We start from the raw sequence: 16117 nt of genomic DNA, 5'->3' as shown, positions 1-16117 counted from the left end.
ACAGTTCTAATTAGCAGGCAAACCACTAGCTAACACTACATCCCTTCTCCCCCATTCTCTTCTTGGGAGTTTAGGCATGTACACACACTTGGGGCATTTTTCAAGCCACTGGATCCAGGATTCAAACCACGAAGTCAGTTATGTGAGAACTAGCTGCCTCAACATCCATGAGACCTGCTAGACCCAATAGTATGCTTTTTAATGTGGAAAGTAATAATCAACAATGAAAATATACTAGTTAGGAATATCTGTGTAACAAATAATAGCAACCACCTTTATGAACAAAAACTTGTAGATTCAAGGAAATATAGACTAAAACACAATAATACTGGGTCATTGAAGAAATCATATGCATTTTTCTATAGAAAAACATAGTCGTGACTTTTCTGATGCCCCCAATACTAGGAGACTAACTTAACACCATACTCAGGGGAAGACATTTCAGGTGGACAAAATTGAGTAAGAATATAGAGGACCTAAATATAATCAAAAGATATATCATAACTTTTTCATATCTCATAATAGAGAATGTCTTTTCTCCCAGTACACATGGAATACAAAAGTTTATCATATATTAATTAGGTCATGAAGAAAATACAAGTAAGTTTGATAGAGTAGATGTATTGTGGAACAACTCTTTTCTGATTGCAATGCACTAAAGCATATTCAACAGCTCTTGGGTGAAAGGAAAGAGGAAATAAAAACAAATTGCAGGGACCAGCAGTTAGCATAATGGCTATGTTGCTGGACTCCCACATAGTCGACTGCGGTTCATGTCCCAGACCCGGTGGCTTAAACTCACACCGGGCGCGTGTGTGTGCATGCCCAAGATCCCGAGAGGAGAATGGAGGAGAAGGGATTGCGGCGTGACCATCCCCCCTGGGGGGTGATTTCTCGCTTTCTGTCTCTCTGTCTCTGTCTGTCTGGCGAACGCACGTGCCCTATAGCAAAGAAAGAAAAAAAATTGTATTATTTCCAAAAATTAATGACACTGAAAACATGAAAATCTGTGGGATTTAAAACAGCGATCAGAGGAATTTATAGCCTGAAACGCTTATTAATAAAAGTAGAACTCAGGAAAAGATTAAATCCAAACACTGAATTTCAAAGGCAAAAACCTACCAAAAGAGCAAAAGAAAGCGTAGAAAGAAAATGAAAGCAGAAAGTGATAGGTCAGAGAGAGGCAAAACAGGTCAATGAATAATCTCTGTGTGTGTGTATATTAGTAGACAGTTCTAATTAGCAGGCAAACCACTAGCTAACTTCATGAATAGGAACCAGGACTGCTTGGAGAAATGGCCAGTTTTAGGACTGGGACTGAGAAAGTGCATGATAAGATTGGATCATCTTGTGCCAGAAAGCAAGGAGAAGTGCTAATATAGTAGACATCATGGAAGGAACCAGTTTGTAGGAGTTCCCACAGCTTGTAGGGGTTCCCACAGCTTGTATGTGTTTCCACTGCCTAAATATATATCAAAATAATGATGTTGGGTCATTAGGTAAGTCATGCCGTATTTTCTGTTTTTCTGTGCAAAAATCCGTCACAACTTTTCCAACGACCCAATAGTAATAGTCGACAATTCATTAAATAAAATAAGAATCTATTATTCTATAGTCATACAATTCAATGAGTAAGTAAATGGTAGAGAAGGAAAAGCTCTCCCATTTGGTAGAATTCCAACAAATAACCATCAAAAGAATGACAGAATTAGAAAATCATCATTTGGCAAAAACAACCTACTGTTTCTAGTAAGAGGCATACATCAGTAGATATTAAAATTAGGTGGCAACCCTATGAGAGTAGGATTTTGCATATTCTAAAAGAATATCACCATAAAAGTTATTACCTCTCAGGATAGTAATTTGACAGAAACCACCTTTAAACATAATCTAACTTAAAATTACTAGTAATGGGGCAAATAATTTTGTCTTCTGATTTAATGCATTGAGAAGACTCAGTAGAACTGCTCTGTCATTTCTACAAAAAGCATAATCTAAATATGGTCATAAAATATAGAGTATCCAAATTGAGGGACATTCTATGAAATGACTGCCCTGGACTTTACAAAACGCCAAGGTTATTGAAAGACAAAGCAGTTGTACTTTTTCCAGACTAAAGGATACTAAAAAGACATAAGCAGTATGTTATCTTGCATTGCATTTTGACCAGAATAAAAACTGTTATAAGGGACATTAGTGGAACAAAGTTTTTGGATTAGATGATAATATTGTATCACTATTCCCAATTTTTCTAAGTTGTGATTATTTAAAAGAATATCTTTATTTTTAAGACATAGAAACTGAAGTATTTTATCTACAATTTGTTCTCAAAAAGTTCATCTAAGGACCAAAGATCGTTTACCCAGACTTCACCCTCCTGCTTCCCAGTCTAGCCAGGAGCCAGGATAAGCCAATCAGCAACCAGCTACATCTCAGTTAAGAGTGGCCCCTTTCAGGAATTTTGACCACTGAAGACCCTCTGGCCAGACTTCAGCCTCTTGCTCTCTGGTATAGCCAGGAGCCAGGAAAGATCGTATAATCCATCAGATGACCAGAAACCACCGCAGAGGCACAAGAAATATGAGAAACAAAGGAAATATCTCTCCTCTAGTGAAAAAGAATAACTCTTTTTCCTCCACAAAGAATACAAGAAAACTCATGGAAATGTCAGATAAAGAATTTAAAATATTCATAGTGACAAAGGTAACAGAGATGCAAGAGGATAGAGACAATGAACTCCAGAAGATGCAGGAGAAAAGAGACACCTAGTTCTAGGAGGCAAGGAAGTTCTTGCACAAACTGAAAGAGATACACATCACCAAAAGAATCAAATGGAATTGTTAGAGGTGAAGGCCATAGTACAGGAAATCAAAAATTCTGTTGAAAGTATCAAAAGCAGATTAGACCATGCAGAAGATTGAATCTCAGATGTAGAAGATAGAACCTCTGACCTAGAAATACCAAAAAGACTGAGAAAAGAATCCCCTACAAAATGAGAATAACATACAGGTTACACTAGATACCATTAAATGCCCAAACATCTGGATCATTGATATCCCAGAAGGTGAAGAAACTAATAAGGGTATAAGTAATCTATTCCATGAAATTCTGGAAAAAAACATTCCAAACCTAGAGAGGCACTCAAATATCCAGACCCAAGAAACACAAAGGACACCACACAGAATCAACCCAAGCAGATCTTCCCCAAGGCACGTCATAGCTAGATTGACCAAAACCATAGACAATAAAATTGACAAGAGAAACATCAAGTTACTTTAAAAGGATATCCCATAAGGCTAGTGTTTGACTTCTCATTGGAAACAATGCAAGCCAGGAAAGAATGGGAGAATATATTTGAAGTGTTAAGTGAAAAACAATTTCAACCAAGAATACTAGACCCAGCACGATTATCTTTCATATGGGAAAAAAAGACAAAAGAATTCTCAGATAAACCAAGCCTGAAAGAATTTACCAATACCATACCAGCTCTCCAAAAAGTACTGAAGGGAGTGCTATATCAGGAAAACTAAAGTTGGACACACAGAAATAAAAGTATAAAAAACAACCAAAAGAATGTCCAGCCTAGTGGTAGGGATTAAGTCTAGAGTTGAATGTTAAATTTCAGAGTTAAACTGAAAAAATCAGACCACAGTAACAATGCAAATTCAATAAAAGGGAGATTAATGACATGAGTCTAAACTAGTGAAATAGAATTTTTTGACTTGAGACTGAAATATTACTGATTTTCTTCAATGCTTTGATTTCCATATTTAAAGATTTTTGTCTTCTCTTGAACTGTTGATAGGTTCATCTACCTACTATTTGAACTGAATCCTAACCTTTTTCTTGGCTTTAAGTGTTAAGCAAATTTCTTTTAACATTTTTCGATTTTAATCTATTAACACTAAAGCTTTTGTTGAAATTAAAAAATACCTATTAATACCTATTTACTGACTGCAGTAAGCTATATAGCCCCAGCGAGGTGCTACTTTATAGTAGTTCACTTTACTCCTTAAGGTTTATGCCTAGAGTCAGATATCTGTTCTTAATTATGTATATATCAGATGTGCTTGATATTGCAAGTCTTTAAATTAATTAAGATCTATAGTGAACCAATAAAATGTGAAAAACAAAATGGCATGGTAAACAACTGTTTATACCAGAGACAGTGTGAGAGAAGAGGAGAATTGTCAGAGGGTGAGAAGTAGGGAATCAAGGCGGGGAAAATAAGCAAAATATATAATAAACTGGAAATAGAAAATTATTTGTTCATGATAACATGTATGATAATATCCTTGATTGAGCCAATATACAATGTATACTGGATAGAAAATCCAATTTTGTATACTCTATTGAGGTACAGTGAATGACTGTAAATAAATAAATAAATTTTTTTTTAAAGTTCAGCTAAGTATATACTAAAAAAATGGTAGTATAAAGTAAAATTTAAATTTTGGAAAATCTGGGCAAAGACTATATTGGAATTCTTTGAACTGTTTTTGCATTTATCTGAAATTAAATCAAAACATTTTTAGAAGTCTACGTCCATACCTTTCTTCAATGTCAGGTATGGATATCCTTATACTTTATCCATTTATCATTTGATGGACATTTGGGTTTCCACTTTTTGTTAGTAATTGTTATGAGTAATATTTCTCTGAACATTACCTGAAAGTTTTTATGTAGACTTATATTTTCAGTTTTTGTAACTATATCTTTTAATTTTTTGAGGAATTTTCAGGCTGTTTTCCAAAGCATTTGCATAATTTTCCATTCTTAGCAGAATAGTATGAGGGTTCCAGTTACTCCATATCCTCACAAATATTTGTTATTATTATTTGTTTACATGTCCTAGTGAATGCAAAGTGTTATCTTATTGTGAGTTTGGAGTGCGTTAATTAATAAATGATGTTGAACATCTTTTCAGGTACTTATTGGTATTATATATCTTTTTCTTTAAAGAAATTTCCTATTCAGATCCATCACCCATTTTTTAATTTGGTTCCCTTTTTATTGTTGAAGTATAAGAGTTATTTCTATTTACAAACAAATATTTCCCCCCTTCTATGGGTATCTTTTCACTTTTTTGATATTATCCTCTGAAGCACAAAAGTTTTTATTACTTACTTATTTATTAGTTGCCAGAAGGCACATATGCATGCCAGAAAGAGGAAAAGAGGGTAAAAACAACCCCTGATAGGGCATGGTCATGCTGTAGTCCGTTTTCCTCCATGTGCACATTTGCCTGGCATGTTTTTCAAGCTTCCAGGGCTGAGATTTTAACTGTGGTTGCCCATGTGGGATCCAGCTTCCTTAACTAATAGACCACCTGGCCATCCCTAAGAATTTTAAATCTTGATAAAATCCAACTCACCTATTTTTCTTTTGTTTCTGGTGCTTCAGATGATTTAATCTAGAAAGCTATAGCCTAATCCTGGGTCATGGAGATTTACACCTGCTTTCAACTAAGTATTTTATAGTTTTATCACTCACAGTTAGGTCTTTGATCCATTTTATTTATTTATTTTTGTTTGTTTGTTTGTTAAGAGAGTTTTTTTTTTTCCCCTGTAGTATGCATGTGCTCGCTAGAGAGACAAAGAGACAGAAAGCAAGAAATCACCCACCAAGGGGGATGGCCACACTGCAGTCCCTCTACTTTATTCTCCATTCAGGATTTTGAGAACACATGCACACATGCCCAGCAAGCGTGTGTTTTCAGCTGTTGGGTCCGAGATAAGAACCGTGGTCGACTACATGGGAGTCCAGCGACATAACCATTATGCCATCTGGTCTTTGATCCATTTTAAATTAATTTTTTGTATATATTATGAGAGAGTGGTCAGATTTCTTTTTTCTCTTTCTTTCTTTTTAAATTATTGACAGAGCTTCATTGTCAAAATCCTCTTGCTTCAGCCTCCCAGTTTTAACTACAGGCATGTACTACCATACCTGCCTCTTTTTTGTTGTTTTAGGCATGGTCTAAAATTTATTTCTCAGGCCAGTTTTGTGCTTGCAGTATTTCTACCATAGCCTCCTCGAGTCAATGGGATCATAAGCAGATGCCACCGCACACAGCCCTGGTGGTCCTGGTAATCCAACTGGAACTTCTGATGTGGTTCAAACTGGAGCACAGCATCCTAGCAGCACATGCCACCATAGCAGGTTGGGTCTGGTCCAGCCTCTTGTATGTGGATATCCATTTGTCCTAGCACACTTTTTAAAAAAGACTGAAAAATCAGTTGACCATATAGTTTCATTTCTAGTCTCTCAATCTTATTCCATTGATATATGTGTCCATCCTAGTACAGCTACCTTGTAACCAGTTGTTACAACTTTTGTCCTAAGTTATGAAATTGAGCAGTGGGAGCCCTCTGTTCTTTTTCAATATTGTTTTGGTTATTCTGTTTTTGTTTTTGTTTTTGCATATCCATATACATTTCAGGATTAGCTTCTCAATTTCTACAAAGAAGCCAGCTGGGATTTTACTAAACAGAAATTTCATTTAATCTGTAGATTAATTTAGGGAGTATGGCTTTTTGAAATTATTAAGTCTGATTCATAAACATAGGATGTGTTTACATTTATTTAAGTCCTTAATTTCTCTCAGCAATGTTTTACAGATTTCATTGTATAAGCCTTGTTCCTCTTTGGTTAAATTTATTGCCAAGTATTTTATCCCTTTGCTGTTGTAAATGGAATTGTTTTCTTAATTTCATTTCAGACTGTTCATTGCTAATATATAGAACACGACTGGCTTTTGTATATCGATCTTATGTCCTGTAATCTTGCTGAATGCATTTGTTTGCTCTATTTTATTATAGTACGCTTAGGATTTTTCTAGATACAAAGTGTTGTTATCTAGAAATAGGTATAGTTCTTTTTTTTTCCCTTTTAAATCTGGATAACTTCTATTTCTTTCTTTCTTAAGTATGCTGGCTGGATCCTCCAGTACAAATTTGAGTTGAAGTGGTGATATTGGAAGTTGTACTGTGTTCCCACTTCTAATTTTTTTAGTTTTTCACCATTAAACATGGCATTAGTTGTGAAAGTTTTATGAATGCCCTTTAATGTGTGCTGGAATTTCCCATTTATTTCTAGTTTTAGTAATTTTGTCATCATAGTGTATTGGCTTTGGTTAAATACTTTTTCTATCTCTATTGAGATGACTATATGGTATTTTTCCCCTTTCCATTCTGAGACTTCCATTATACTTATTTTGGTATGTTTGATGATGTCCCATGTTGTTTAGGGTCTATTCAGTTTTCTTCATTGTTTGGTCGTTGTTACTCAGATCGGATCATCTCTGTTGATTTATCTTCAAACTTGCTCATTCTTCTACCTGCTCAAATCTGTTCTTCAATCCTTCTAATTAACTTTTTATTTCAATTACTGTACTTTTCATCTCTAGAATCTGAAATTACTTCTTTTGAAAAACTTTTTTTTCTTCCTTAAGGTACATATTCTCACTGGACTAACAGAGAAAAAAGAGAGAGAGGAGTAAAGGAAAGTGAGAAATCACTCTCCAGGGATGATAGCAATGTTGCAATCCCTTCTCCTTCATTCTCCGTAGAGATTGGACATAGACTATCTTAAACCCCTGCAGCCAATAAATCTCCCAGTCCTTGCCTAGGGAATCTGCGGGTGTGTGCTGGCACACCGCTTAACTCAGACAAGCACTTTACATTACAGCCTTGATCTTTGCTTCCTGCTTTAGCAGAACCTCAAGGCAGCAGTGGAAGTTGGGTCTTCTTACATCTTTCTTGTTCATGTGCCCAACCCTGTGCAAGCGCAAGATCTTCTTGATTCCCAGGAACACGTTGAAATTTTTCAAAGCTCCCATTGGCATCTCATTCTCTGGGTTTTCATTTTATGCTTTTTGTTAGTTCTTTTTTGTCAGCTGTTCTCTTGCTCTTGTGATTACAAAAGTCTTTGATTACTTGTGAAGTTTTTCCACGAACACTCCTGGGAAAAGGTTTTTTTTCCATCTGCTCTTCAATTCAGGTCAAATACAGACAGCTTTGTAAGTGGGATCTTCCAGAGAACCATCAGGTAGGTCAAATAATGACAGTTCTCTGGAAATGAGACTTTAAAAGTGCTTTAGCTCCTTTCCGCTTCTTTAAATGACTGCTAGGGTCTTGGCTTTATAGGCTGTTTTTCAAGGCTACCAAAGCATTGAAAAGGAGGACTTAGGATTAGCCTTAGTTAAAATGTCATAACGCTCTGTGTTTTTACTTAGATTCAGCTATTTTTCTTGAAAAAAAAAACAAGGTCCTAAATTGTTGTAGGTCATTGGTTAATTTCCAGAGTATTGAAAAAGTTGATTTTGACAACTTATGCCAATTTTCTGACTGCTTTTATGGAAGAGAAATTTGCAAAGGTTCTTATTCTGCTGTTTTTACTGGTGTCACCTCTGTAGCTTAATTGTTTCAAAATTGGCATAACTATAGTATGAGGGTCTTCAAAAAGTACACGGAAAATGGAATTTAAAGTACAAGTTTATTTTGGTGCAAAACAAATTTTAAAATCTGTGCCTTGTTTTTTCATAATATTCATTTCTATGAACGTTTTAAAGGGCCCCCTCCCTTTTATGTAGCATCTAGGTCAACCCAGTGGCCATCAATGACATTCTGTAAATACTAATTTTGGTTCTTATATTTATATATCATTTTGTGATCTTTATAAAATATGTTTTTTACATTTATTCTGTGTTCTATTAAGTAATTGATTTGACAGTCTAACAGATTGATTTGACAGTCTAACAGATTGGGAAGATAGCTAAGAATTTTCTTTGTGTGTGTGTGTGTGTGTGTGTGTGTGTGTGTGTGTGTGTGTGTCAAAATATGGGCATCAACGGAAGAAAATCTTAACTTCAAGTGTGTTTCTGTGTCTTATTCCTCTACTAAATGGCACTTAGCAGTTATATCACCTCATGCAACAAGCTATATTTTGTTAACAGACTATCACGAAGTAATGTTTCACTTGTGGATCCTCAGGATAAGGATACTGCCTTCTAGTTTACCTACTTATCAAATAGAATCTAGCAGGGGAAAAAAATTGAATTCCTTTATGTCCTCTACTAATGAACATTTGTTTATTTAAGGAAGTCACTTCGGAGTTTTTTAGAATTGAAACGCTTTTTATTATTTATTTATTTGTTTGTTTGTTTTGAGAGGTTTTTGCTATAGGGCATATGCACTCACCAGGAACACAGAGACTGAGACACAGAAAGCGAGAAATCACCCCCCGGGAGGATGGTCACGCCGCAATCCCTTCTCTTCCATTCTCTTCTCGGGATCTTGGGCACACACGCACATGCGCCTGGTGTGAGTTTTAAGCCACCAGGTCTGGGACTCGAACCGCAGTCGACTACATGGGAGTCCGCAACATAGCCATTACGCTAACAGCTGGTCCCTGTAATGCTTTTTAAATAATTAACTCTCATGTGAAATCCCAGTATATAAAATAGATACATGGCAGTGTTTCTCTGTTTCAAAAGATAACTGTAGCCTTCATGGTTCCCATTTCTTGCCAACACTTTCCTTTCCAAGGAGTCCCAAAGGTACCCTATCAGAACTGAAAAGTTTCCTAGGACATGGGCCTAACGTTACTTCCCCCAAATCATGTTTATATGCCAGGTGAGTGTCATTGTTTTACTTATTTTATTGCCTCAAGATTCTAAAATACACTTTAGAAATTTGGAATAAGGCCAGCTGATGGTGTGGTTGTTAAGGCTATTGAATCCTGCATGGCCGACTGTGTAGTTTGAGTCCCAGACCCAGCAGCTTGAAAAACATTCCGAGTGCATGTGTGTGCATGCCCAAAAACCCAAGAGGGAGAAATGGAGGAGAAGGGATTATTACAGTGACTGTCCCATGGACAATGTTTTCTCACATCCCATCCCACCCCCTCTCTGGTGAGCACACATATCCTCGAGTGAAACTTAAATAAAAGAATTGGTAGAACGAGACAAAAAATCTAACATGATTTTATCCATCTATTTCTGTCCATTCCAGTCAAAAAAAAAAAAAAAACAATTATGTTTAATAGGACTCTCCATTTTTGCTCTAACTTTGTGGATCCTTTAGCCCAGTCATCCCTGGTACTTGGGAAAGATGTCAGGGAGAAAAGGAACCTAGGATATTGGTAACATAGATTATTTTTTACCCCTTTTTAATTCTGAAATTATTTCCTAGGGACCCCAATTCATTTTTTTCTTTTTTATACCATCCCTAATGTAAAGTTTATGCAGTAAAAAGAAATGTGTTACACTAGTTAGAAAGCTTAAAATATTTTCCACAGAAACACTGTTTATATTACTTTTTTTTTTTAGTTCTTTTGGTATTCGTTCATGAACAGTATCACTTACATCAACTTCCTGGATTGCCATATAATTTAACTACCATACACGTGTGTGCACACACACACACACACATTATTACTTCTGTTGGAGAATTTGCCAAACTATTTTAACTAATAGAAGAACATAACCTGATGAGTTTCTTCATTTTGCGTGTTTATTGGTCTTTGTGCACTTTTCAGTTAACATTGAAGTTTATGTTTAAGTTATTGAGTCTCTGTATTTGTTTTGAAAAGATAAATGAAGACTTTTCAAATGTTTTGTCTTTATCTACATGTTCTCACTCAAATAGCCTTATAATGAAAGTTTAGGGGGACCAGCAGTTAGCGTAATGGCTATATCGCTGAGCTCCCATGTAGCCGACCACAGTTCGAGCCCCAGACCCGGTGGCTTAAATTCATGCCAGGCATGTGTGCGTGCGTGCCCAAGATCCTAAGAGGAAAATGGAGGAGAAGAGACTGCGGCATGGCCATCCTCCCTGGGGGGTGATTTCTCGCTTTCTGTCTATCTGTCTCTCTGTCTCTATCTTTCTGGCGAGCGCACGTGCCCTATAGCAAGGAAAAAAAAAAAAGAAGTTTAGGTACAAATGCCTGAGATCATATACAAAATTTAAATGTATTGTGGATTGTTTTAGTTATGTCATTGTCATGCAATAGCAACTCATATTGAGCCCAGTGGTTTTGTGTTTTTAATATCAACTTTGAGAATTATGTTTTAATGAGTATGTTTTTGCTTTTAGATCATTTGGGGAATATTTTTCATCTTAGTTGCACTGCTCTTTGTAATTTCTCTCTTCCTGTCAAAGTAAGTACAGTAGACATATTTTCTAAAGCACTTATAGAAATCTTGTGGTATTATACTTTTTTGGTGCTGAATTCCATTAGTGTGGCCTATTCATCTTAAGTAGTTTTTTCATTTGATATGTTCTTCAACATTAAAAAAAAGAATGGCTAAGAGGTCCAGAAATATAGAGTATTTCTTTATTCTATATCAATTGAACAGTAGTAATCTATAAGACATTTAAGTGAGGTTTAATTTGTTACCCCTAGTTCCTTCGACTCAACTGAATTTGCATGTTTAAGTTATGAAGATATTCTTTCTAAGCTGAAAATATGATAGTATAATATAAATTAATTCTTTATGATTTTTTTGTTTGTTTTAGTTTAGATAAAGCTCTTCATTCCGCTGGAATAGATTCTGGTTTCATAATTTTTGGCGCTAACCTGAGTAACCCACTGAATATGCTTTTGCCCTTACTACAAACAGTAAGTAAAATATCAGTCCTTTTATAATCTAGTGTAAATTTTGACACTCTGTTCCACAAAAAAGCATTATGCTATAAACCTGTTAATACTTTGATATATGATTATGCCCTTTTATTTGTATATGATTCCTGCATGTTAGCTTAAAAATTATTATATTATTACATTGCTGATTTTTATGTTTTACATAATTTGAGTTGGGATAAATTGTATAAGGTAAACTGTTCCAATTTTTTTTTAAATTTTTAATGAAGTAATTTTTTATATGTAAATAAAATTTTATTTTAATTTGTTTTAAGATTTTTCTTATGATAAAGGTAATAAATAATTTGGTAATGGTTTATCACCAGTTTGTGGTTTTGAGGATTGGGGAGGGGAGTTATCCCAGTAGTCTAATATAAGTGAGAGTTAATATTTTACACTTTTGCCAAATAATAATGAAGTTTTCAATTATATATCTTCAAGAGCTGTTTTAATTTATTTATTAAATTTAGTATTATCTTTTTTTCAGGTTTTTCCCCTTGATTATATTCTTATAACAATTATTATTATGTACTTTATTTTTACTTCAATGGCGGGAATTCGAAATATTGGCATATGGTTCTTTTGGATTAGAGTAAGTATATATTAGAATACTATTTTAATTTTTTTAAGAATTTTTTTATTTAACTTTATTCATTTATCATCTATTTTAATTTGACCAGAGAGGGACAGAGTGAGAGAGAGAGAGAGAGAAGGAGGGAAAGCGAGAAGGCAAGCTGCCAGGTCCAGGACAGTTGGCTGTGTGGGAGTCTAATGCCTTTAACCACAACACCTGCTGGCCCCAATTTTGATATTTCTTTCTCTATTTTATGAATAATCTTTATTATTTAAATGATCTCAGATTTAGAATATAGAAGTTAAACATATCTTGTTGTTAAAGGTGATGAAAATATTAGCTTTTTGAACTTTATGTTAACATAAAATAGAGCAGTGGTTCTCAAACAAGGGTGATTTTCGCCCTCTTAGAGACATTCAGTAATGTCTGGAGACATTTTTTGTTGTTATAACCATAGGATACTACTGGTATCTGCTTGGTAGGGGCCAGGGAGGTTTCTAAAGATCCTATGGTTCATAGAGCAAAGTCTTACCTAGCCTGAAATGTTAGCAGTGCCAAGGTTGAGAAACCCTGGTCTAGAACTTTTATTATTTTCCTTAGTGTTTGACTGCAAGAAAATACATTGAAACACAATGAACTAAAATTCAGACACCCTCTGACTTAGGAGTTCAGTACTACTAGATAATTAGTTATATCCTCTTATATTAATTTTGAGGTAAATTAAGAATTTGAGAATGAAGCTGTATCAGGTAAATATTACTTCCATATATGAGTCAAGGAAAGCCCAGTTAGGCACAGCAGTGGTGGTATATGTTGCTAAGATGCTGCTCCACAGGCTGAGACCACAGGGGAGGCCCAGGTTCAACTCCCAGTCCAATCTAAAAGGCCAACCATAGTGGCACATGCCTATAATTCCAGCAATTCAGGAGGCTGAAGCAGGAAGATTGTGAGCTTGTGGTTGGCCCAACCAGCATAGGAAGAATCTGTCTACTTAAACAAACCAAACCAATCAAAAAAAAAAAAACAAGCAACAACTCAGCTGGCTTGGTAACACGTACCTGTAGTTGCAGCTGGGAGACTGAAGTAGGAGAACCTCAACAGCAAGACTCTGTCTTTAAAGAAAAAAGAACAAGAAAGAGAAGTAAGGGAAGGAAATAAGGAAGGTGGGAAGATCCAATTAAATGGTGGCTTTACCAATGAAATGCTATTGAGAAGAAAAAAATCTAGTATTGCTTCAGTAGCTCAAAAATATTGGTCCAGTGCCTCTGAAATTGTTATGGTCTCTGTCTCCCTGATTGTAGTAAGGTGGCTTTACCTCCATTTATCTGTCCCTTTTCTATAAGGAAAAAGCCAGGTAGTAGGAAGTGGTATAAACCTATATTAACAAAGCAAGACTTCCCAGAAATCTCTAGCAGACTTTAGTTTTTGCTTTTGATGTTTAATATTTTAATACATAGCCACTCTTAGCCATAGGAATCTTGGGAACATAAATTTCTAAGTGATCTTATTGTCATTCCATACAGAATTAGAATTCTGTTAATCTGCACTGTACTAAAATCTAGTAATAAAACAGGAAGATGATAACTGAGTTGTTAAAGTATAAGTGTACTCTGCTATTGAAATGAAGCAAGTTACTTGATTCTTTATTTTCAATTCCATATGTTTTTAATTTCCTTTTAGTATAGATACATGTGAAAGTATTTTAGTCAGATTATCATAAATTATCATTAATTTTAAAACAGTATCATATGAGGCTGTCATGAGTATTTCATCGAAATTAATATTTATATACATGGCATATCTTATAAAATAATATTATATAAAATCATAAGTATATAAACCATAAATATATCACTAATACTTACAGTTTCAACTCATACTTACAGTTTTTAAATACATCTAGAGGTAGTTTGCAATTCCTGGTTCTATGAACTCTTCTAATAGATGCTAACTTCTACACAGTAAATTTAGATTTGTCTGGAAACAACCATGTGAATATTAATATTTCTCTTGGTCCTGGATTTTTAATGGATCATTTACATATAAATTATTTCTTTGCATGTAGGTGCTTTGCCATTATTTTAAAACAAACATAAAGTTAAATCTAAAAATAAAAATCTTCATATGGAAACAGTTTTATCATTTTTATAATTATTTAGAATGATTCAGAACTATTTTTTAAGAAAAAAGAAATGATTGATTGAACTATGTAAATCATTCTCCAGAACTCAAGATCAGAACATAATGCTTTACACATGAAGTATATTGCTTAAATTTTATCACTGTCTTTTTCTTTCCAGTTATATAAAATCAGAAGAGGTAGAACAAGGCCCCAGGCACTCTTATTTCTCTGCATGATACTTCTGCTAATTGTACTTCATACTAGCTACATGATTTATAGTCTTGCTCCCCAGTATGTTATGTATGGAAGCCAAAACTACTTAATAGAGGTAAGCGTGATATTTAAAATCTGATTATTTTGATATCTTAAAGGTAGTGATATTTAAAAGCAGATTTTAATTGTGATGGGTGACATAAGATATTAGCTCATCAAATTAAATTTATTATTGCTAAAACTGGTTTTTCATTCCATTTTTGAGCATGTTTATATTTCTTTCAATTTTTTTAAATTGTTTGCAGAATTTTACTATAATGTTTCCTTAAAAGAATCCCATAATGCTAAGCTACTGTTTTTTTAATTTAATTTTCTTTTATACATTCAATCATATTATTATTTGCCTTAAAAAATGGATATTTTAACAGGTGAACATTTCTCCCTAGTACAGTTGATAAAACTACAAAATATCTTCAATAGATAATACCACATTTCTTTGTTCCATTAATGCTTTGCCTCCCTATTTTTCTTCTAAATGTCCTTCCTCCGACCCTCCTCTTTCACACACACTATATCTGGTATTTACATCTATATACTGTGTTTCTGTATCCTTTAGTCAATTAGTTTCAGTCATAGAGTGCAGACACTCAGTATCTGTTAAGTGGGGACATACAATGCCTCTCTTTCATAGCCTGACTTGCTTCATCAGCAGTAAATCTTCCATATTCATCAACTTCCTGTCAAAAGCCAGGGTTTTTTTTTTATGGGTAAATAGTATTCCATAAAGCATATGTGCCATAATTTTTCTATCCATTCATCTGTTTGTGGACATTTGGGTTGTTTCCATGACTTAGCAATTGGGAATAGTGCCACAATAGACATCGATGTGCAAGCACTTTTCTGATTAAGAATTCTTTTGTCCTTTGGGTAGATACCAAGGAGTGGGATTGCTGGATCATATGGTAGTTCTGTTTGTAGATGTTTGAGGAGTCTCCAAATTGTTCTCCACAGTGACTGGACCAATTTACATTCCCACCAGCAGTATAAGAGAGTTTCCCTTTCACCACACCCCTGCCAGCACTTACAGTTTTTTTTTGTTTTTTTAATTTTAGTCATTCTGACTGGGGTTAGGTGGTATCTCATTGTCATTTTGATCTGCATTTTCCTTACAATGAGGGATGTTGAATGTTTTTTCATATGCCTTTTAGCTATTCCTATGTTGTCTTTAGAGAGTGGTTCTTTCAGTTCATTTTCTCATCTGTTAATAGAATTGATTGTGTTTTTTCTTTTTTCTTTTTTGGAATGTTCCCCCCCACACACACAGACACCGCTATAGGGCACGTGCGCTCGCCAGACAGACAGAGAGAGACATAGAGACAGAAAGCGAGAAATCACCCCCAGGGGGGATGGTCACGCCGCAATCCCTTCTCCTTCATTCTCCTTTCGGGATCTTGGGCACGCATGCACATGCACCTGGCGTGAGTTTTAAGCCACTGGGTCCAGGACGCGAACCGCTGTCGACTACGTGGGAGTCCAGTGACATAGCCATTACGCTAACTGCTGGT

The 16117-nt window shown here is 35.0% G+C and overlaps 1 protein-coding gene across 1 annotated transcript in view; it reads left to right on the top strand.

The window, feature by feature from the left end:
* LMBRD1 (LMBR1 domain containing 1) overlaps nt 1–16117 on the top strand; it is a 131331-nt gene that overhangs the window by 76773 nt on the left and 38441 nt on the right. Inside the window, exons 10-13 of the mRNA XM_006159629.3 lie at nt 11097–11161; nt 11520–11622; nt 12131–12235; nt 14518–14667. Coding sequence (XP_006159691.1) covers nt 11097–11161; nt 11520–11622; nt 12131–12235; nt 14518–14667 — 423 coding nt within the window. The remainder of the gene's footprint in view (nt 1–11096; nt 11162–11519; nt 11623–12130; nt 12236–14517; nt 14668–16117) is intronic.

This window comes from Tupaia chinensis, unplaced genomic scaffold (assembly GCF_000334495.1).
Source record: "Tupaia chinensis unplaced genomic scaffold, TupChi_1.0 Scaffold000639_1, whole genome shotgun sequence".
Taxonomy (NCBI): domain Eukaryota; kingdom Metazoa; phylum Chordata; class Mammalia; order Scandentia; family Tupaiidae; genus Tupaia; species Tupaia belangeri.
This window is presented reverse-complemented; position numbering and strand designations above follow the sequence as displayed.